The sequence below is a fragment of the Berghia stephanieae genome, chromosome 6 (assembly GCF_034508935.2).
Source record: "Berghia stephanieae isolate SIO BIC M18660-M18661 chromosome 6, UCSD_Bste_1.3, whole genome shotgun sequence".
Lineage (NCBI taxonomy): Eukaryota > Metazoa > Mollusca > Gastropoda > Nudibranchia > Aeolidiidae > Berghia > Berghia stephanieae.
Genome location: NC_088365.1, coordinates 61,495,840 through 61,518,124, shown reverse-complemented (window position 1 = coordinate 61,518,124; position 22,285 = coordinate 61,495,840). Strand labels below are relative to the sequence as shown.

At 35.5% G+C, this 22,285-nt stretch overlaps 2 protein-coding genes across 3 annotated transcripts in view; one reads left to right on the top strand and one right to left on the bottom strand.

Moving 5' to 3' along the window:
* Positions 1-10,832, bottom strand: part of LOC144975377 (actin nucleation-promoting factor WAS-like) — a 30,248-nt gene extending 19,416 nt beyond the window's left edge. The window contains exons 1-6 of one of the 2 annotated variants that reach the window (XM_078919391.1): positions 10,552-10,832; positions 6,272-6,412; positions 4,373-4,459; positions 3,759-3,858; positions 1,293-1,364; positions 410-563 (exon numbers count right to left, since the gene is read on the bottom strand). In XM_078919391.1, coding sequence (XP_078775517.1) covers positions 410-563; positions 1,293-1,364; positions 3,759-3,858; positions 4,373-4,459; positions 6,272-6,412; positions 10,552-10,656 — 659 coding nt within the window. In that variant the 5' untranslated portion in view covers positions 10,657-10,832. The remainder of the gene's footprint in view (positions 1-409; positions 564-1,292; positions 1,365-3,758; positions 3,859-4,372; positions 4,460-6,271; positions 6,413-10,551) is intronic. The other variant, XM_078919390.1, reaches the window with a different exon arrangement.
* Positions 10,833-11,004: 172 nt separating this feature from the next.
* On the top strand, positions 11,005-22,285 carry LOC144975378 (pre-rRNA-processing protein TSR2 homolog). The gene is made up of 6 exons (XM_078919392.1): positions 11,005-11,122; positions 14,463-14,553; positions 17,642-17,733; positions 19,442-19,579; positions 21,266-21,356; positions 22,068-22,285. Exons 1-6 carry the CDS (start codon positions 11,045-11,047, stop codon positions 22,148-22,150), a joined length of 573 nt encoding a protein of 190 aa, XP_078775518.1. The 5' UTR covers positions 11,005-11,044; the 3' UTR covers positions 22,151-22,285.

Here is a 22,285-nt window from a genome sequence, read left to right as displayed (position 1 = left end):
ACACACATTGACAGAACACACCTAACATACTAACATGTATACTCACTTGTGCAGCTATGTGGTCTAGTGCTATGACACTCACTTTCGGATCGGAAGGTCCTGGGTTCAAGCCTCGCTCTCAGCGCATAGTTGAGCCCTTGGAAAAGGCTCTTTACTCACATTCTCTCACCGTACTCAGGTGTAAAATGAGTACCTGGCCGTTAACAGCGTTGTCTTTGTCCGAAAAATTGTAATATCACCTAACAGGCGTCATGTCCCGTCCTACATGTTAAATGTTGCTGTTGACCAGGGACCCCTTGTAAAGCGCTTTGAGCATATTTAGTGGATATTGCGCTATATAAAAGCTCATTTATTATTAATATTATTATTAAAACTTATTCAAATGATTTCATAAAGTAACTGTACTCACACAAAATTGGAAGGGGTTCCAATGTCTGCCTTTGTCAGTTTCTTTTTCCCGTCTTTCTTCTTGTCCTTTTCCTTTTTCTGGTTATTGTTGTTCAACCGATTCACATCCACAGTCACAGTCTGAGTGGGGGTTGCGGTGTTGGTACCACCCATTCCTAAAATCAATCAACAATATAAAACTTATTGGTTTCCCAACGAGTAGAAGCTCTCTTTTTTCATGTTATATACTGTGTAATGGGGTGACTAAGGCCAGTTGGGGAGACTTAGACCACTTCCCAAATGTGCCCCCCCCCCCTCCCCCGCCTGATAGAAAATTATTAAACAAATATGGTAAAACGTACATCATTAGACAGATTTAACATTTTTATTTGATATATTTTGATATTAAAAGAACCCGATGTCCGATGTTCTTATTCTTAAAGTGCGGAGAAGGGTGAAGTCGATCAAATAATGTACATTTTACTATTTTTGATTAATAATTTTCAATCTGGGGGACACAATCTTAGTCACCCCATTCTACAGTACCTAAAGTAGTTCAACAGGGTATAAAAATATCCATAAGGGACATTCTCCTCCCTAAGAGAATATAAAAAGAATTCGCTTTAGTTTTTATTTTTTCTAAAGTGGTTTAGTGACCTATGTTCATAAAATGGTAGGACAATAAATGTAAAAGGTATTATGAATATTCAGCTGAAAAAAAAGGGGGTCGGGAGGGGGGGGGAGGGGAGTAGAGAGTAGAGAGTGTAGAGAGAGAGAGAGAGAGAGAGAGAGAGAGAGAGAGAGAGAGAGAGAGAGAGAGAGAGAGAGAGAGAGAGAGAGAGAGAGAGAGAGGAAAGGAGGGGGGGGGGGGGGGGGTTAGTGAAGCTAATCTTCCTGTCACTTACTTTGTGGAGTATTGGCTCCAGGCCCTTGGTCCATTCCATGTTTATTGGAAATAGAGGACTTTTGTCTGCGTTCTGAGAAAACAAATAAAAACGTTTGTCAAAGATGTCAAGTTTTCATGCACCAACTGAACCCCCCCCCCCCCCCCCCCCCCCAACAAAACTTCATTACATTTAATGTCTCGAAATCATCTGTTGTTCATCACCCTACCAGTCGTTATTAAGCAAAGTCAATGGAAGCCACAAATTTTGAACTGTGAATAACACTCAATAAAATATAATATTTGTTTGATAATCGACTTTATTAAGCTTACACGTGCAAAGCTGCCAACCTTTTATAGAACTAAAACGGGACACCCTAACACACAATACAGTCATAACCCAAAAACAGTAGTATGTTTGGACTATTATATAATATCATCTTGATCTGGAGCCTTATTTTAATTTGCTAGTCGAAAAAGCATAATTCTGAAACATCCAAGGGTCATTTTCACATATATAAACCTTCCAATTTAAAAAAAAAAAAAAATTTCTCCAGATTGCCAAATCGGGACAGTCCCGATTTTACAGACCTGCAAACCCTTCACATTCCAAAAGTGGAACCAGAAAGCCTGAAAAAAGGAACGTAAGACAAAAAATAGGAATTTCGACTCTTTCACCCCCCCCCCCACCCCATCCCCACCCTCTTTTTTATTCTTACCATTATCATCATGAATTTTTGAAAATCGGAATTTTAGAGACAATGGCCGAATAGTACAAAAAGGAAGAGTGAAAATAGGAATGATTCCGCCAAAAGCGGAAGGGTTGGCAGGTATGGATTTTATCAGAGCAGTTGACCTCTCTGTACGTGGTACAGCTAAAAAGGCTGCATTTTAACATATTTTGGCCATGAGGCAATTGAGCTTGTATTGTAGATGGTAAGTCACTGTTCTGCAAAACATTGAAATATCACCTGGTTTACAGAACAAGATTGATGATCCACACAGACCTGCCAACCCTTCATATTCCAAAGGTGGAATCAGAACGTCAGAAAATAGGAATTTGAGACAATAGGACTATGTAACTAATGGATAATTTTCCCTATCGGAATCACCACCATTTTTGTAACCAAAAACATAAGACAGTATCCTGGCACGACTGACAACACTATCACATGTGTTAGGTAATGGAATGAGGAAAGCTGGAAGGGAATGCAATTAATTTTCCTACTCACTTCCCTTTTGGCAATTATTAAAAATACTTTTATTTCACTTTTTCACACACCTCTCTCTCTCTCTCTCTCTCTCTCTCTCTCTGTCTCTCTCTCTCTCTCTCTCTCTCTCTTTCTTATCATTATCAATGTTTTTTGAAAATCAGAATTTTAGAGACAATGGTGGAGTGGCGGAAAGGAAGGGTGAGAATAGGAATGATTCTGCCAAAAGAGGAAGGGTTGGCAGGTACGTCCACACCATAACATTAACATTACAAATAGATGATTTCTCAAATCTTTGTCTTTTTGTTTGTTTGTTTGTTGCTTTAGGTCTCTTCCAACACAATTGAGGTTATATGAGAGACCGCTGAAACAAAAAAACAAGCAATATAACAAAAATAGTACAAATGTAAATCAAAATCATAACCTAAAGATATCATAAGCTAAATTATAAATAACCAAGAACAAACAGGCAGAAGATTTACAGAAAAAAAAATATCCCCTGTCAAAAATACAATCACAAACCAAAGAAGCAGGATAGGCTAGTAAAGAGAAGAAGAAACGACATCACTATCGGATCGTACACCCATGCGAACATCATAAGTATATGATTCAAGGGTGATGCTCCCATCCAACCACCCGCAAATCTGTATCAATACACAAACCTATATTACACTGGCAATTATTCAGACACCAGATGCCTCGTATGCACAGCCAGAACAAAATAAATCTCTCTCAGTTGTAATAATTTCAATAATCTGTTTATTCAATTATCAGATTACTTTGGTCTGGAGAAACTAAGCTGAATGATTGGTGGCTGATTGTACTTTGCTAATTTTTTGGTGGCTTCTTCTTCTTCTCATATATCTTTATATCTGGAATCCCATTTCGAAGATGAAGGTACTCGTCTTTTTGAGTTCTTCTAGCGGACCGAAAAGTTTTTTATGTATATAAGTTGCAGAGGGCCTCTCTAAGGGTTGAGTATTTTCCGCATCGCTGCAGCATATGCTCTAGGTAACTTCAAATGTGTACTTTTCATTGCCGTAATCGTGACTTATTTTTGGTGGGAGGGGGGTTGAGTTTTCATCAAAATGAATAAAGCTAAGGTATGTAAAATGTATGAGCAAGATAAAACTTAAGTTTAAAATCTAGATCAAATCGAAATATCATTGACATGCATTAGACACAATCTCAATACTACAATAAGTCATCTTATAGTTATGCGATTCAAATGTGGTGTTAAAATATTTATGAAATATATATGCATTTATAACACTAACCCATTTTCTTTTGTTTTCTTTCATTAAGTTTTCCTTCCACAGCTTTCTTGAACTTGATAGCTTCATCTTCATGCGCAAAGTTCAACCCTGCTTGACAATTCTAAAGAAAGATTTCATGAATAATATGTAAGTGTAGATAAAAGAATTATATGTTTTGATTGGATTGGCTCTCGCAACTTATTCTTTATTTTAAACTCATTATTATTATTATTATTATTATTATTATTATTATTAATATTATTATTATTATTATTATTATTATTATTATTATTATTATTATTATTATTATTATTATTATTATTATTATTATTATTATCATTATTATTATATTGCACAATAAGAATTCGCAAAAATGCTCAAGTTACATAAAGTAGTTAATCAGTCTAATATTTTTGCCAATTTCAATGTTTAGCTAAGTTTCCAGCTTAAAGCACATCTTTTGAGATTTACAGTAGTTCAATCACTTTAAAGATTAACAACAAAGTTTATAATTGAATCTGATGAGATTAAGGAGAATCACAGTAGCAGACTACATATGAAGTAAAAATAAAGAAGATTGAGATAGAGCAACATTAAAGATAGGGACAGAATGAGAGAAAAGTTGTGTAGCTTACATGAGCCTCAAAAGTGTGGAAGTACTCCCGTGGCGTCTTATAAACAAACTGGTTGTAGATTTCTTGCTCCCAAATCATAAGTTGCTTCTGAAAACGAGATCAATACGTTACAGTGAATAACATAATCAGTCGCATGGTGAAAAGGTTTGAACTGAGATATTCCAAGAATAGTTAGAAGGTCAATTTTTTATCAAAATTGAGTTCTTGTCATAAATGATTAAATCAACCCTTCTTGTACATCTTTGGGAAATATCAAAGCCTAATTTCACTTCTGAATATTTTTTACAGCTAGTCAAGTTGAAAAAGTATGAAATTTGAGAAAAGTTGCTGGATACTTTTCCCATACATCTGACCATAACTTGATGAAAAATCAGCCGATTTACTTCGAAAAAAAAAAAAAGATTATAATGATCTGGGGAGCTTTTTCTTTCAGAAAATGAAATTTTAAAAAAAAAAATGCAAATCCAAAATTTTCTCCTTCCGATTGATTATATCATGCACTGACAAATATAATAGATATAAATCATTTCTACTGAGTAACAAATTTGTCTTTAAACGGGTCATATATTTCAAAATTATACAATCTTTAATCCCAACAGGTCAGTTGGCATAGCACTCACTTCACATGCAAAGGGACTGAGATTAATCCAAGATGAAATTTTTTTTCTTTTTCTAACCTCTTTGCCCACCCAGCACTGACTGGGTAGTTGGTCTTTTAGATCTGGTGGAAAGCACTTTGGGATAGACTAGCGCCTTATCCAATGGGTAGCAAGTAATTGTTATTGGGCATTTTACACTATAGAAACTGGGATCAACTCTGGTTCCATCGGCCTAATGACCTAGAAGGACTACTTTTTAATCTCTTAAAGGTGAATTAAACTATTCCAAGGTATCACAACCAGGAACTAATGCAAGATCACTGCAGTTCATTCTGAATTACATTATAATATCCAAATTCTGCATAGAATTCTACACAATTGGACTAAGTTTGCAAAATGTTCTGTCATGGCTATAATTAGACCCAAAATGAAAAATATGACCCGACTCAATACTCTCCCTCTCTGCTAATAATAATAAAAATAAGTTACTTATATATATATAGTGCTCAACTTCCACAAAAGTGCTCAGTGGCGCTTTACAATATCAATTGTCCTTCAAACATTCATCCATTGACTATTTTGAGAACACAGAAACACACGCACACACACACACACACACACACACTATCATTATCAACCATCAGGTAATCTAAACAGCTGGTCTTGTGTCACTTTTATCTAAGTTTCAGTCTGTCTCTACACGTGTTATACAAATGTGAGAGTCACCAAAATTTATGCAACCCAGCACATAGCGGTACTCATCTTTTGTCTATAAGGGAGAAATGTTTTACATTGTGAAATCAGAAACTCCTAAGACAATCCAGAAATCTTGGACTACCACAGATCTGCCAAAAACATCACTACTAAAAAATAGTGTTAATTATTTTTCGTTTCTAAAAAAAATTATGACCCAAATTAAATAGATAAAACAGAGATGGAAATGGGAGTTCTGATAGCTCAGTTGGTGAAGCACTCGCTTCAAATTGCAAATGGACTGAGTTCGATTCCGGGTGGTCGAGATTTTTTTTGGGATCCCCTGTCCACCCAGCAGTAATTGGGTAGCTGGGTCTGTCAAATCTGGTGGAAAGTACTTTGTGACAGACTAGGGTCCTAACCAAAGGATAGCAGACAATTGCTATTATCCGTTTCATGCTATAGAAACTGGGATAAAATCCAGTTCCACAGGCTTCGGGGCCTTGAAGGACTACTACTGAGATGACATTCTCTTTACAACAAACCAAACAAAAAATTAATTATAATAAAAAAAAGCACACAGAAAAATATCAACACTTGCTCCTACCTTAATGTCAAAGACCCTGATGAAAAAAGATCTCTTGGAGTTATCTTTGACAAAGCAAGCAACTCCACAGCTCCTCTTGTTCCATCTTGCGTGGTCACTTTGGTCAGCGAGATACAGCTGAACCACACCAGTAGCTAAAGTCTATGGAAATATGATGACAATGATACGAGTGGTGAAAAATTTCTGACTGACGAAAATAGCGATTTTTAATTAAAAAATTTTTTTTTGTTATTATTATTATGGCAATCTACCATTTTGTTTGTAAAAGGCACTACACGCAGGGTGAAGGTTCCACCTAATATTTTTCGTTCTTGTTACTTTTCAGGCGACTGACTCCTTGACACCCCCCTCCCCCCCTATCTACTTTGAGGGCGGAAATTCCACATACAGGCGCCAATCCAATGAGTAATAGTAAATATACTGACGTGCTCACCTGGGGTTTTTCAATAATTTATCAATTCAGATTTGCAGTCAAGATACAGTTTTCCTGTGGCTTTAGGTATCCCTAGCATATCCATAAACACCAAGCTCAAAAGATTTAACACTAATGTTAAAGCAGTCCTGCTCAATGGGTCAGAGACTTGGCGAACAACCTTGACCGCATCAACCAAGATACAAACTTTTGTCAATCGCTGTCTTCGACAAATACTCGGGTTGAAATGGTTTGACAAAGTGCCAAATGCTGACCTTTGGACAAGAACAAACCAAGAACAAATGGATGTCCAGGTCAGACGCAGAAAGTGGCGATGGGTTGGCCCTGTAATATAATCAAGCAGGCTCTAGAATGGAACTCACAGGGCAAGAGGAAACGGGGTCGTCTAAAACAGACTTGGAGGAGAAGCCCTCCCCAAGATCTGAGCGTCTCCAATCTTACCTGGAGTGAGGCAAAGGTCTGTGCCAAGGACAGAAGATGGAAGAGTGCTGTTGAGGCCCTGTGCTCCGTCAGGAGCCAAGAGGCATAAGTCAAGTTAAGTCAAAGTTAGGTATCGCAGATATTATCTCTATATCATTCAAAAGGACCCAAATTAACAATTAAAAGTAGTCAAAATATTACGAGTATTAAACTGTCTTTACGGCCACTAGAAAGCAGCAGAACAATTTTGGGGAGTTTTGGTTACTTTTCCTCCAGATATTCCGCCAAATGACAAAAATCTCAGAAAAAGGGAACTAATCCATATTTTAGGCTCTATTTTTAAACCTTTGCATTGAAATGATTCTTTTCAAATTAATTCTTATATCTTTTAAATATAATTTGAAACATTTAATAATAGGTATAAGTCTTTCAAAGCATCTCTTGTTGATATTATCTATATTAATGGTATTCTACACTTCCCTCTATAGGAAAAAGTCTTAACTGTCAAAAATAGGATAACAGTCACAGACCTGCCAAATTGAAACTTCAAATTTACTAATTTTTATGTCAATTCTTAGTAATTTGACAAGAAAATCAGTAATTTCTGAAATCGTGTACAACAACCACAATTTGACCTTGATGATCACCTCAACATTACATCGTCATGTCATGCTTATGAGCTGTAGAAATGCTTTATTATTGTTATTATAATCATCATCATCATTATTATTGTAATTGTAGTAATATTATGAGTATGAGAATTAAAAATTCGAATTTTCCATAAAATTTCGTGTTTTCGTAATTGGCCATAAAATTTGACTACTCTAAAAATTCATAAAATTACGAAAAATTAGTAAGATTTGGCAGGTATGCATTTGCAAACGGGAAACACATCTGATTAAAACCTTTGGATGTTTAAACCCCCAAGGACTCAACACCAGACTGGAATATCACTAGACAATCACATCTGTGGTGTTTCTTACTTCTATTATATTTTCTTAGGTTTGTGTTCTTCATTCATCGTTGGAGTAGATATATTGTCAAGATTAGTTCATATTCATGATCACTTCATTTCTTAACGATCACTGTACATTCCTCATACTTCTGGATTATTATTTTCACCACTTTATTCGATTTATTTCAGCGGATACATTTTATACTTATCTCTATTTTACCCATGTTTCCACCTTTTTTTTATGCATCAAATTTTATGTGTTGTTTTATATTCTGCTAAATTTGGAAGTCATTAGTTACATCATTATTAAGCGGACCAAACATCACCAAAAGTGAAATTGAACATGCCATGGAATGAATGAGGGATGGTAAAGCAACAGGCCCTGATGAAATATCTGTAGAGGTATTAAAAAGCCTAGGAGATCTAGCAATTGATGAACTTCACATATTATTCAACAATATATACAATACTGGGAAAATTCCAGAAGATCTCTGTAACTCTATTTTCATAGCAATACCAAAGAAAGCAGGTGCAGTCAGATGCGAAAATTTTAGAACTATAAGTTTAATAAGCCACATCAACAAAATACTGTTGCGTATAATTATCAACAGGCTAAGGAATAAGATTAACCCCGAAATCGCAGAAGAACAATATGGATTCCAACCTGACAGAGGGACAAGGAACGCAATATACCTCCTCCGTGTTTTAAGTGAAAGAGCTATACAGGTTCAGACCCCACTATACCTCTGTTTTGTCGACTACAAAAAAGCTTTTGATAGAGTACGCCACGAAGAAATACTAAAACAACTGCACTCCATTGGCGCTGATGAGAAAGACCTCAGACTCATGCAAACATTATACTACACCCAGCAGGCATCTATCAAAATCGGAAACTCTACAGGAAATTCCATTCCTATTAAGAAAGGAGTCCGTCAAGGGTGTGTTGCCTCACCAGATCTGTTTAATCTATACCAAGAAACAATCATGAGGGGCATAAATAATATGGAGGGAATAAAAGTGGGAGGTCACAACATAAATAATATAAGATACGCAGACGATACGGTACTCATTGCAACATCAGAAATCCAACTTCAAAAGATTGTTGACAAAGTGGTAGTAGATAGTGAAGCCAAGGGAATGGAAGTGAATATCACCAAAACGGAATGCATGGTAATACAGAAAAACCCCGAAAAAACAACACCTGCAATATAACGATTCACGGCGAGCAACTTACCAACGTAGAAAGTTTTAAATACCTAGGTTCAATAGTGACAACAGATGGAAGATGTAACCGAGACATACGAGCAAGAATAACTCAAGCCAAACAGGCCTTCATGGACCTGGGAAACATTTTGAAAAACAAACAGATGTCGTTCGGGATTAGATTCCGAGTCTTGAAGTGCTACGTGTGGCCAATCTTGTTATACGGATGCGAAAGCTGGACTACAAATGCAGAAACACAAAAGAACATTGAAGCTTTTGAAATGTGGTGCTTGAGAAGGATGCAGAGAATATCGTATACTGCACACAAAACGAACGAAGAAGTGCTAAAACAAACATACCAACAAAGGAAACTAATGCCCTTAATAGTGGATCGACAACTATCCTTTTTCGGACACATAGTAAGGAAAGATAAGAATGAATACCTGGCAAGTTGTGGAAAAATACCTGGTAAACGCGCCCGGGGGAGACAAAGAAAAACACTCATAGACCAACTGAAGGGCTTCACCAGCCTAACAATCCAAGAGCTGTTTGAAAAGGCAAGAGACAGGGAGGAATGGAGAGAGATAATTCATGCAGTATCCGAAGCCTGGACCAGGCATGGAACCTAGAAGAAGAAGAAGTTACATCATTGAATGCTTCTTTTTATTGACATTCTAAGATTTTTCTTCTACAGAGAGGACCATACCAAATTTCTCTGTCATCGATCTGGAAGTTAGTAAAGTATTTATGCTTTTATTGTTTTTTGCTATTGGTTGAAGTCTGAAGAAGCATAGCTGCCAACCCACCAAGCTTATTAATTATTAAGAGGGAGTTTTGGTCAGAAAATCAGGGAGATTCAGAAAAAAATCAGGGAGATACATAAATGTATAAATCTACATTTCACAGTATTTGTAGTGACTTGTAGTAGAGACTGACAGCATATCAGGTTGTCTCTTGGGCAAGGTATAGTTTGAGACTTTAACTTTAAATTCACTATCTAGAGGTCTTTCTAGATAAAGATAATTCTAATAATAAAAATATGATCAGCAGACAGAGACTCAATTGACTCATGAGTGACAACAGAGAATCACAGTCACAGGCATTGGTGTTGTTCTAAAAATCAAATTGTCCAATAACAATAATGACTAATTCTAAACAATGATTAAAGACACGGAGGATGAAGCTGAAGACAGAATGAGAAGACAAGACTCAAAATACTGTGTGAGAGTCGAGAGTGAGAGATGAGAATTATTATCGGAGTTCACTTACAACACATAATCGGCCAAGGGTTTGGAATACGATTTCATTTTCATGGTCTTGTAAAACCAAGGAAGGCACATTTGTTGGCCTTGATCTGTTTTGACTTGAAGTCATGTTATCTTTTAAAAGTTGATATTCATTGAAACACTTATTGAATTGGAAGATTATTAACCAACGTTGGTAAAAGGGATTTACTTCCTCTATCAAAAGAGGAAAAACAAAAAAACAACAGGAAGATTAAGGTGGGAGGAGTTAGTAGGTGTTTCCGTATTTGTTTATTCTTAAAACACAAAATGTTTTTTTCACGAATAAAATTTTAGCCCACAATTTAGTTTTCCCTCTAAACGTTGTTTGAAATATATTTTAGCATATTGTGTCATTCAAACATTTAAGCATATTAATTTCATCATATGTTATTGAAGTTTATTTATTGTTGGGGTAATACTTTCATTTTGTATCCGAAACCCGAATTTATAGTTTTATAAAAACCACAGTAATCAAAATGGCAGCGTCCATATCACAGACAAATATGTTTCGAACAACAGTTGATCAGGTTTTAAAGACCTGGCCTGCTTTACATGTAAGTACCTACAATGTGATATTGGGCATTTCGTTAAGAAGTAAAGTAAAGTGCCGCAATCTTGCGAAGAGATCGGTTTGCCGCATTGCCTTTTTGATTTCGTGGCGTTTTTATGCACCTCCGTTGGAGTTGGAGGTGGTGTACAAGTACAAAAACGCACCGTTTTTATGCACCTCCGTTGGCGGTGATGGTAAATTAATGAAAATGTTTCTGCATACGTTCATGAGAGGTTTAAATAGTTTTAGATTGTAGTTTAGCACGCTGTTTAGTGATTACTGATGTACGTTTATAAAATGATAATAAATTAAAGAATAATAACAATAAATTTAAAAATCAAAAGTCAAAAGTAAAAAGAAACATGACACACAAAGACTGATCTCAAATAAATAGATAATTTTAGAAAATTAAAATCAAAGTTTTTTAAAACATGATAAAATTGATAAAAAGGTTTTGAAAAAAAAAAAAAAAAAAAAAAAAAAAAAAAAAAAAAAAAAGAAAGAAAGGGAAAAAAAATGTTGTCTTTCTCAATAAAGTAAACTTAAAAATTTTTTTTTGTCTAAGATGGGAATCGAACCCAGTACGTTTAAGGTTAGAGTCTGACAGCTTGTCCACTGCACATTTAATAAGGTCTTTCTAAAACATTATTTTACCTTCAATGCAACTTCTATTTTCTGGTTTTATATTTCGATTTTCTAAATTATTATTATTATTTTTATATAAATTTATTAATAAACACATTCTACAGATGTCACAATATAACTTTGCCATGTCCAAATACAAAAACACAATATCGCTGATGAAATTGGGTGGGATGCGCATGCCTGATGGAGGTGTATAAAACGATCCGTTAAGATACACCGTCAACAGAGGTGCATAAAAACACTACGTTTTGTTTTTTGGAAGCTGTAATTCTCACCGTGCCGTAACTTCGCTTTGACTTCTTATCTTCCTGTCCTTGCCTTGTCAGTCTGTCCGTAACTTCAGATTTTGAAGATCCCACAGACCACAGTATTTTTCTTTCATCAGAGATGTGAGATTATTCCACTGGGGAGGCCTTCCGAAAGCTCCTACATCCCCAGTATTCTTGTTTTTATAATGTTCTAGTAGTTTTAGTAGTAGTCGGGGGTTTGGGAGGGGGAAAACTTTTTTTTTTAAAGTCTCCCTCCTCCCAAACCCCCTACAAAGAACAAGAATACTGGGGATGTAGGAAACATCAAACTCAAACACCTGTTTGGCAATTCAATTCAATAATGATGAACGGTATTAGACTTAGACGTCTAGTTATTGCCAAACGCAAACATTGTCTGGTCTGGTAATGGCGATGGACGATTATACACGGATTTGAATCTGTGCCGCTAAAAGTAAAAAGAGCAAATGAGTTGTCTACCTACACCGGTATCGATTTATCGTAAAATTCATATATTATGAGCTAGACATTTCCCCACCATCTTTGCCTCCTTGTTTTGATAGTTATTTTCATCTCTGATTCGAATATGTTGTTGGATCTAGTTTTGTGGACGTGTGATAATAAATTGTATTGTCTTGTATGAAGAAGACAGGACAATAACAGGTGTTGTCGGTTTTGGGCTTTGGGGCAAACAACACCTTGGCCTAGGAATTTGTCTGTGCAATAAACAAATTCCCGGCTATCATCAATATCCCCAAAATTGTGGTCAGAATGAACAAATTATAGAAACAAAAGATGACAGATAAAGTTAACAGGCAGGTTGGTAGTGAAAATTTTAATGGTTGGTGGACTATGAACAGATTTGATGATTAATAACTTTCTTCCCGGTTGAAAATAAAAGGCGAATTGCCAGTTTGACGTTTTCAGTTCAAAGTGGAAAAAGAAGTTTCATTGATCCATTAAAAAAAAATCTGGATTTGACATTTGATCACTATTTACTTTCATCTTGTGTTAAATATCACTTGATATTGACTGTTTTGGGATACAACTAACCACTGGCATTTTTTTCAGAATATTCGGTATTTTTCACGCCTAGTTTGGCATTTTGCATAAAATCTTTCTACCAACTTGTTACATGTGTCTACCAGTAACAAAAATGGACAGCCTACTAATATATAGAGTATGCGGTAATGACTAAGGGGATTCATTTTAGACATTTTACAGTTACAGGGTTCAGTCACTTGATTACCGTACCGACTTCTTCAAACTGGCGACCAATGCTTTAAACACAATGGGCCCTGTATTGATAAAAAACGCTACTACTAAAAAATTGAATGTGTGAATGGGATTTATCCATAATATCACATAAAATTAAGAAAACTGGACAAAGGATGTCAAGACTTATCCTCCAATCACGTACCATCATAGTTTTAGCTATCTTTTATTGTTGTTGTTATTATTATTATTGTTATTATTATTATTATTATTATTATTAGGCCACCTCTATTTGCAGTAGTACAGCGAATAATGATTTCCTCTATTCGCAGTAGTACTGCAAATGCAGGTTCTTTGTGTATTTGCAGTATTAGCCAGCGAGCCAAGAGCTTTATTGTATAGAGGATTGGATTTCGTTATTATTATTTTTATTATTATTAACAATTTTTTTTTTTTATTATTATTACTTTTGAGCCTTATTACTATTATTATTATTTCTCGTTGCATTGACAATGATGATATGTCTGTTCTTGTGTAGTGATGGTGGTGTTGATGTGTGGTTGTCCTGACTTAATTTCGTTTCGAGGCGGAGGGTCACAAATTATTGGTACAAATAAAATCTAACTAAATTTAACAAGCATCTGCAGCAAGCATCTTCCACAAGATGCCTCTTCCATCCTCTCAGGATTCACAAGGTAAAGCTTGGGTTAGGTAATCCCTAGTGGAGTGTTAGCAACAGTATCACCAGACACACATTAGGTCAATACTTTCCGTGATACTTTGAAAAGGGACAATTTTTTTTTACTGTCAGTACATATTGCCTTGATTATCACCTTCTATTTTACCTGGAGTTGATTTCAGTTTCTATGGCATGAAAAGGACAGTAGCATCCAATCCAGTTGCAAGCATTTGCTATTACCCATTTTACACCATAGGAACTGGGATAATCTCCAGCTCCATGGGCCTAATGGCTCTTAGGAACCACTTTTGATAGGCAGCTAGATATATTGCAAAGTACTTTCTGCCAGCTCTAATAGATCCAGCCATGAAATTACTGCTGGGTGGAAAGGGGGGGGGGGGGGGGGGGTGGGCCATAGAAAAAAATCTCAACCTCACTTGGGACTGAACTTGATCCTTTGCATTTGAAGCAAGTGCTCTATCAATAAGACTGGTCATTTATCATTTATCTATATTATATAATTTTCTCCACTTTCACAGCTCGCTGTGGAACAGGGATTTGGAGGCCCTGACAGTAGGGAAAAGGCCGAATGGTTGGCAACCGCTATTGACACCTGGTTTCAGGAAAATGGTATGCACAAGGATGTTATAGTTGTATGTAGTAGGATTTTCTCCATTTAAAAAAGAAAAAAAAAATTATTTTGCTGAAAAGATTGTAAATTGAGTTTTTGATACGGCAATGCAACATATCTACTAAGAAACTAGGCGAGGTATTGATTTTGTTGCATGCAGCTTTGTGATTTTAAATAATAAATAACTAAATAAAATTCCCTTTGTTCATCTCCATGGGGAAATTTGTCTTTGGTCCATTCCAAAGGAAGATTGAAGTAAACCAGACATCAGCTGCAAAGCAGCACCGTCTATTGAGCTAGGATGAGATGACTTGCTCAAGGGCATAGGGTGATTGAACTTGGTACCTTTTGGTTACAAGCAAAGACCTTACCACTGACGGCTTCTGACTGGTAGGTCCATCGCATGGCCGAAGTGAAGTTACTTACATCATCTCTGCATACTCAGGTTGTCATGGACGTCCATGTCATGGTGACGGGAGGTCAAGGTTGTTTCATTATTACATCTCACTTTATTAGATCAGACATGAAAAACTCTATTAGAAATTATTGTTAAATACACTTATTGGTACAAAGGCACATAAATATTATGATGATGTGCTATGTTGTCATTTTTGCCATTTATAACTTTGTTTTTTGTTTTTTTTTCCTTTTCTGTAAAATTTCTAATGAGCAGTTTCTGGGTGGGGTTCCTGACCTCCTATAGTGGGCAGGGAGGTGCTTATTGTGTCTTCTTTCCCTTTTTATTTGTTTTCCAAGATGCTTTCTGTCTTTGTCTTGGGATGAGATTACTTGGTTTTGTTCTGGCCCTGGCCGGATACCCTAGCGGGGATAGTATGTTTTGGGAGATGATTTCTTTTTCCTTACATCTCTCTTTTATGCACATTATTATGTTTTATTTACATATTATATATGATTTGTAAACATTTGAGTGTATTCCTCTTAGTGGGGACCTGTGCTTGTGTCTGAATGAGACTTTTAGGTGATCTCAAACTAAGTACTTTGATAGTGTGCTCTTGGAATCTACATCTGTTTCCTATTTGAACTGATTCCCCTTTGTCTTACCTTGTCTTAGGTGCTTTAATTGTAATTCTAGAACTTACTAACCTATTTTCTTCCTTTTTACTGACGCTGATATTACCTTAATGTGTTGCAAGCGCCGTAAAACCCTAGAAAAACTAAAACAATGAGGACGTTTATGAACATAAAATTATCTTATATCATAACTTCTGTTGTGTGGTCCTTTCAGAGCCTAAGGCTCATGGAGCCAGAGTTTTCCAGGTTTCTAGAGAATTAAACTGATAAAAGAAGTTGCTGGATACCCTTTAGATATAACATGGCTCTATCATATTTAACACCAGATCTAATGGACCATCCCACTGGGTGGACAATAAATGAGTCATAGAAAAAAAAATATCTTGACTTCACCTGGGGTCAGTTCCAGTCCCCTTCACCTGGGGTCAATTCCAGTCCCTTTGCCTATGAAGTACCTGCTGTGCTAACAGAATCCTCACTTCTGGTTTATGATTTTACTTAATATATACACATATATATATATATATATATGTCCTTTGTGTATCTATCCAACAACAAAAATAATGGAGAAGAAAAAATCAATCAAGCATCAGAATTTTCTTTTCATCCCATACCCCCCACCTTCCCCACCCCCTTTCCTCCCAATTAAAATAAAGAGTTATGTAACCATGGTCATAATTGACAATTACTTTTAAGGCTGTATGTAAATTCGGGTCATTGTACTGTAAAAGGCTGTGTTAGTATCAGCAAGTTTACAGTACAGTTTGACCAACTGACAAGGATGTCATGAGAAAGTAGCTGTTGTGTCATTCTAGGTGAAAAGTCTTACAGTGTTCTTTACTTGAAAGAAATAGCTGGCTGCTATGGTCAAGAAAACACAACAGGCACCATGTACATATAATAACATAACATGTGTATCATAATTAGGGTTACTTAGGTCAAACTGTGTGAAAAAACCCATAAAGGTTTAGGTTAAAAATTCTCAGATTTAATCATAACTATGATCATCATTTACATCATAAACAATCAAAAATGCATCAATGAAAGATTTATTAATCAAATTCATATTTTACATTTTGGAGCTACCTCGACTGCATTTTTGAAATTTCAAACTGTTCCATGTATTAACTGAAATAACAATTTAAAAAAAAAATTGTCGAATAATTGTATAAGAATGTGATATAAAAATTTTGTTTTGTCTCCACTGGTAAATTTCACATGGGATGCTTTAAAATTGTATTGTTGTCAATTTTATCAAAGTTATGGACAATTTTGTATACCGATAAGGTCACCCCTCGTCTTCTGTATTTTAGAGATGGGAGGGCTAAATATTTTAACCTTTCCTCTTACATCATATTTTCAGTTTCAGTTTCGTTCAAAAGCTTTGTTGCCCATCCTTGAACATTTTCTATAACATTTCAATTGACTGCCATTTGAATTGTACGAGGGATGATTATGGGAGACACCCATTTAGCCTTGTTGTGATATTGCTTGCATATATGGAACTGGAAGATAGCTTTGAAATCATGCACATTTTGTTATAGTTACAAGGCCGTGAACTATGAAAGTATTGTTCAATAATGAGTATTAATATTAAAAATAAAAAAGACCACCAAACAAAAACAAAATTCTTTCCTTGCTAGTATGTGCAATAAATATTTTGGGTTCTAACGTCTCTTTAGCCAACAACAAAAACACCATTTTAATAGTTAAGAGTAAGAGAGAAAATCTTGAAAGGCATTCCTTAAGTTTGAAAAAAAAATTTAGGCTTTTATTTTTAAATTTCCTTCAGGTCTTTTACAGTTTTGTGAAAAATGATGTGGAATGGTAATATTAAATATTATATGGTCCTCTGTTTTTTTTTTTTAGTTTCGTTTCTTTGTTTGTGGCTTTAAACATGGTGGGCAAAGTTTAAATTCTACAATAATTTAATTATGATGTTTGTATAATAATAATATTTTAACGTCTCTGAAATCCCCCAGATTCAAGACTTTCCTCTTTGTTTTTGTTTGATTTTCATTTTAGTCTTTATGATTTATTTGTTTGGTGTTGCAGAGGGACTCCACGCTGATGAAGTTGAAGATTTCTTGAATGACGTTCTCAATGAGGAGTTTGATTTGAGGGTTGAGGATGGAAGTGTTGTTGAGGTTTGAATGATTTTCGTCAATCATATCATCATCCTGTCCAGTTTGCAGTCAAGGAATTAAAACTAACATCGTCCTAATTTTTAAATGCTCATTCTTCTTTGTTTTTCAAGGTTGCCAATATTCCGTATATTTACGGAATTCAGTACGATACAAATCCTCAGTATATATTTTCCAGTCACCTGCTAAACGGAAAAAAGTCAGTACTTAATGTCTTTTTACTGGAGTTCAGCACTCAGAATGGGGTCAGTCTCTGTGCTTGTGTAAAGGTTCAGTAAATTTTTGCCTCTTGAATTGGCAACCCTGGTTTTTGTGTGACCCCTTACTTTAAGAAACTATTAAAAAATTTTTCAAGTACATACTCAACTAAACACTTTTTAACCATTCAAGTCTTAACAAGTAAATGTTGGGTCTGCTGAATCCTTCCTCTCTTCCCCTCCCCCCTTGGTCCACAATTCACATATCTTTATAGCAAAGTGCTAACAGCCATAACATTTGTACTTAAACCCTAATCACCACAAACATTGCGTTTAGATAGTGTGCTATTTCTTAAGTTACTAAACGAGCTGACAAAATGAGTAACTGCTCTTTGATGTTACAAGTCACAGCACAGATTGAAGAGGGAACATCGTGAAAATGTGCTGAAAAACTGATTATGATAAAAGTAATGATGCCCAAACAATAGCTATTATGATATGATAACAGTTTTGATAATTGTAATTATATGATTTTTTTTAAAAATTCATTTTGATTTCAGATGTTGATTGGGAAGCTTTTCAGTGATTTTCAAAGTTTTGAGTTGATAACCTGAAGAGTTGTTTTATTTAAAAATAATGGATTTATGCAACTAATTTAGCCATTTCACATTAATTTTAAAGCGATAGTTGATACAAATAAGGGTGGATATTATATATAATGGGTTAATACAGGTACAGTGCAACCTCGATATAACGACATCGTCGGGACAGAGAGGTTTCCTATGTGTGTATATCAGGAGGTGTTTTGGGTCTTGTGTAGTGAATGCATACTTTTTCATTTTCCCTCTGTAGTTTATCCGGGCTTGGGACCGGCAATGAATGGAGAATGGACAAAGGATTTATAAACAGTCCAGTGTTGACCTGTCACAGGCATTCATTGGGTGAAAGGCGAACCTTCTGATTGGTGAAAGGCGAGCCTTCTGATTGGCTGCGGTGTTGTACAAATGTGACTATTGATTGGCTGAAAAAGAAGCGTTTTCATTGGCTACAATAAGAACTAGCTCTGGGCTTATTACGAGTAGACAACATACATAGAATGGAAGGTACCACTTGTAATAGTTACGAACAATTTCATGGTAGACAAACACCTTCAAGGTTTGTCGGACCAGAAATGTCGTTATACAGGGGTTTTGCTGAAATGTACGTCGCTATAGAGGGGTTTTTATTACTAATGATATATAGTAAAATAAAATGGGACCAGAGTACCATGTCGTTATACAGGGAATGTCGCTATAACAGATGTCGTTACATCGGGGTTGCACTGTATTATATTTTAAAAAAAATTTTGGACCTTAATCAAAACATATATTTTTTGTTTATTGCCTATTACTATTGCAAGTCTGTTAGCGTTGATGGTGCCCAATTGTAGGATAATGTTTCTTTATTTTGTTTATTTTTTCTTTCTCAGATGCCAAGAGCAATTTCATAAACAAAATGTATACTTCCATCAACAGGTGTCCAGACAAATTTGTTTTTTCTACCAGCTTTGTCAAGAAAATAACATTGCTGAGATCCAGACTCGCCTACAAGCCCTTCCCAAACCCAAAGTCAATGCAGTTAAACAAGTGGTTGAAGATGACGGTGAAATGGAGGTAGGTACATTCTTTAACGGGTAATAAAATATAAAAAGGACTTCGACATATATTCCTAATACATACCTGCCAACCCTTCCGCTTTTGGCGGAATCATTCCTATTTTCACACTTCCTTTTTGTAGTATTCCGCCATTGTCTACAAAATTCCGATTTTCAAAAAATGATGATAATGGTAATAATAAAAAAGAGGGGGGGGGGGGGGGGGGGGGGGGGGGGTGAAAGAGGTGAAATTCCTATTTTTTGTCTCAAATTCCTAATTTCAGGCGTTCTGATTCCACTTTTGGAATGTGAAGGGTTGGCAGGTCTGCTAATATGGCATTCCCCATCAGGCTTTACAATGAGTAGGTCTCAGCTTGGCCGTCTTACGGACACCAATCCAGAAGGTTTCGGGAAACTTCCATTCTTTGAAGTTTGTGCTCTACTTTTAGTATTTTTGGAACCGATCTGGCACTAATTTTCCAATAACCCGATTTGTCTTGGACAATTTCAGGAATGGTACTTTTTGGAACTTCAAGCTTCAGTGCAATATCTCAAAATCTTTACTATCCTTTTAAAAATTTGATGATCTCTTCGATTCCAATAAGGTTCTGATCGCTTTCTAATGTTTTCGGCCAAACAGACTTGGGTTCTTTTCTAGAGTTGTATGACTGTCTTTGAATAAAGAATACCACTGATAAATATGAGAATTAGACATAGCATTTATGTTTCAGTTATTTTTATGATGAATATCAGATTGTTTCCTTCCTTTTGTAAACAAAAAGTGAACAACAGCCCTGTCCTTCAGCTTTGACCATGTAGTGAGTGAAGTCGCCATTTTAAAAACAACAGATTATTGCATTCTGTAATGTTGTTGAAATGTTCTCAAAGAGGAAGACAATTGAATTTCCTATGTGTTTGTGTTCAAAGATAGACAAAAATATTTTTTTATTCAAAAGTAAGCTCACTTTTCAGTTTCTTTTTGGATATTTCTCATACATGCAAAAGCTCACAAACTAAGAAAATCGTATAATGGTCTCAACTAACAAAAGCAAAAGGTGTTCAGATCTTCATAATCCCAATTACAGAATTACCACGTTAATGGAGGCAAAAACCCAAAACGATCATTTTATGCCTGTAAAAAGCTCCAGAAATAATTGTAAATCAGGGCTGTTGCACTTGGAAATTCTCTATAGGAGGTGATAAAGTTCCCCAATCATTGTTGTAGAATCGATGCTACTGGAGTGGAGGTGGTCGTGATGATGATAATGGCAGAGGTGGTAGTGGTAGTAGTAATGATGATGCTGTGGTTGTGTTAGTGGTGATGATGTAATGGTAGTGGTAGTGATATATGATACTTCATTGATGGAGTTCTGAATGAAGCCTGGGGTGGTAACAATACCAACAAAAAAAAACCCCAAAAAGTGGTTAAGATGAGGAGTCATTAATTGATAAAATAAAATAAAAAATAACATGTGAACGTTTTGAGTACAGGTCATTTTGACAGGAAAAAAAGCCAAAAAACATTCACACAAAAAGAAAATGCTAATTTTTTATTTGCCACCCGAAATGTTCATGTTTTGTATTATTTTTACTAAGACCTTTTTATTTACCCCCTTTTTTTTTAGCATTCGTTTCTTTAAAAACCTTGGCCTTTAACGAAGAAAAAAAAAAAAAAACCCAAACAATTATTTGTTCATGTCCTCAGAGTGATGAAGATACAACTCCTTCCAGATTTTCATCACATCAACATGCATGCTCTTCGTCTATGGGGGACGATGGTCAACCCTCATCATCAGGTTAAAATATATATATTTTGTACTTTTGATATTAAGTTTCCCTCTTATTCAGTGATTTATGAGGCCTTGGGTGGGGAATTCTGAAGATTTTCTTTACGAATTGGGGTCTGCCAAAATAAAGGATAAATTATAGCTTTAAAATCATTTGTGTTTTGTGCTCAGGGGAGATTAAAAAGATTTCATTATTTGAATTCCTTTTCTTTTTTGATTTAAAAAAACATTTTTTTTTTGTTTGTTTGTTGCTTTAGGTCTCTTCCAACACAATTGAGGTTATATGAGAGACCGCTGAAACAAAAAAACAAGCAATCTAACAAAAATAGTACAAATTTCAATCAAAATCATAACCTAAAGATATCATAAGCTAAATTATAAATAACCAAGAACAAACAGGCAGAGGATTTACAGGAAAAAAAAATATCCCCTGTCAAAAATACAATCACAAACCAAAGAAGCAGGATAGGCTAGTAAAGAGAAGAAGAAACGACATCACTATCGGATCGTATACCCATGCGAACATCATAGGTATATGATTCAAGGGTGATGCTCCCATCCAACCACCCGCTAAAAAACATTTGTAAAGTGAAGAAAACATACTTGTATAAATAGATATCGTTCTAAGTAACAATATTATTGATCTTTATTCATTTTTGTTTATTTCATTTTTTAAATTCATTCCCTCCTCCCCCTTTCCCTGAATCAATTCTTTCTTAGGAACAACAGAAGCAATGGAGGCAGATGTAGAGGAGGAAGACGGATGGAAAGTTATGCGCGGAAAGGGAAGAAAAAAGAAATAGCAGTTAATTGATCCTACTTAATTTATTGCGAAATATCCATGAAATGTTGTCCTGAGCCTATTTTTACATGAATTGAATTGGTTGAATGTAAATTTGATAATGCCTAATAAAATTACTGTGATGGACTATAACATG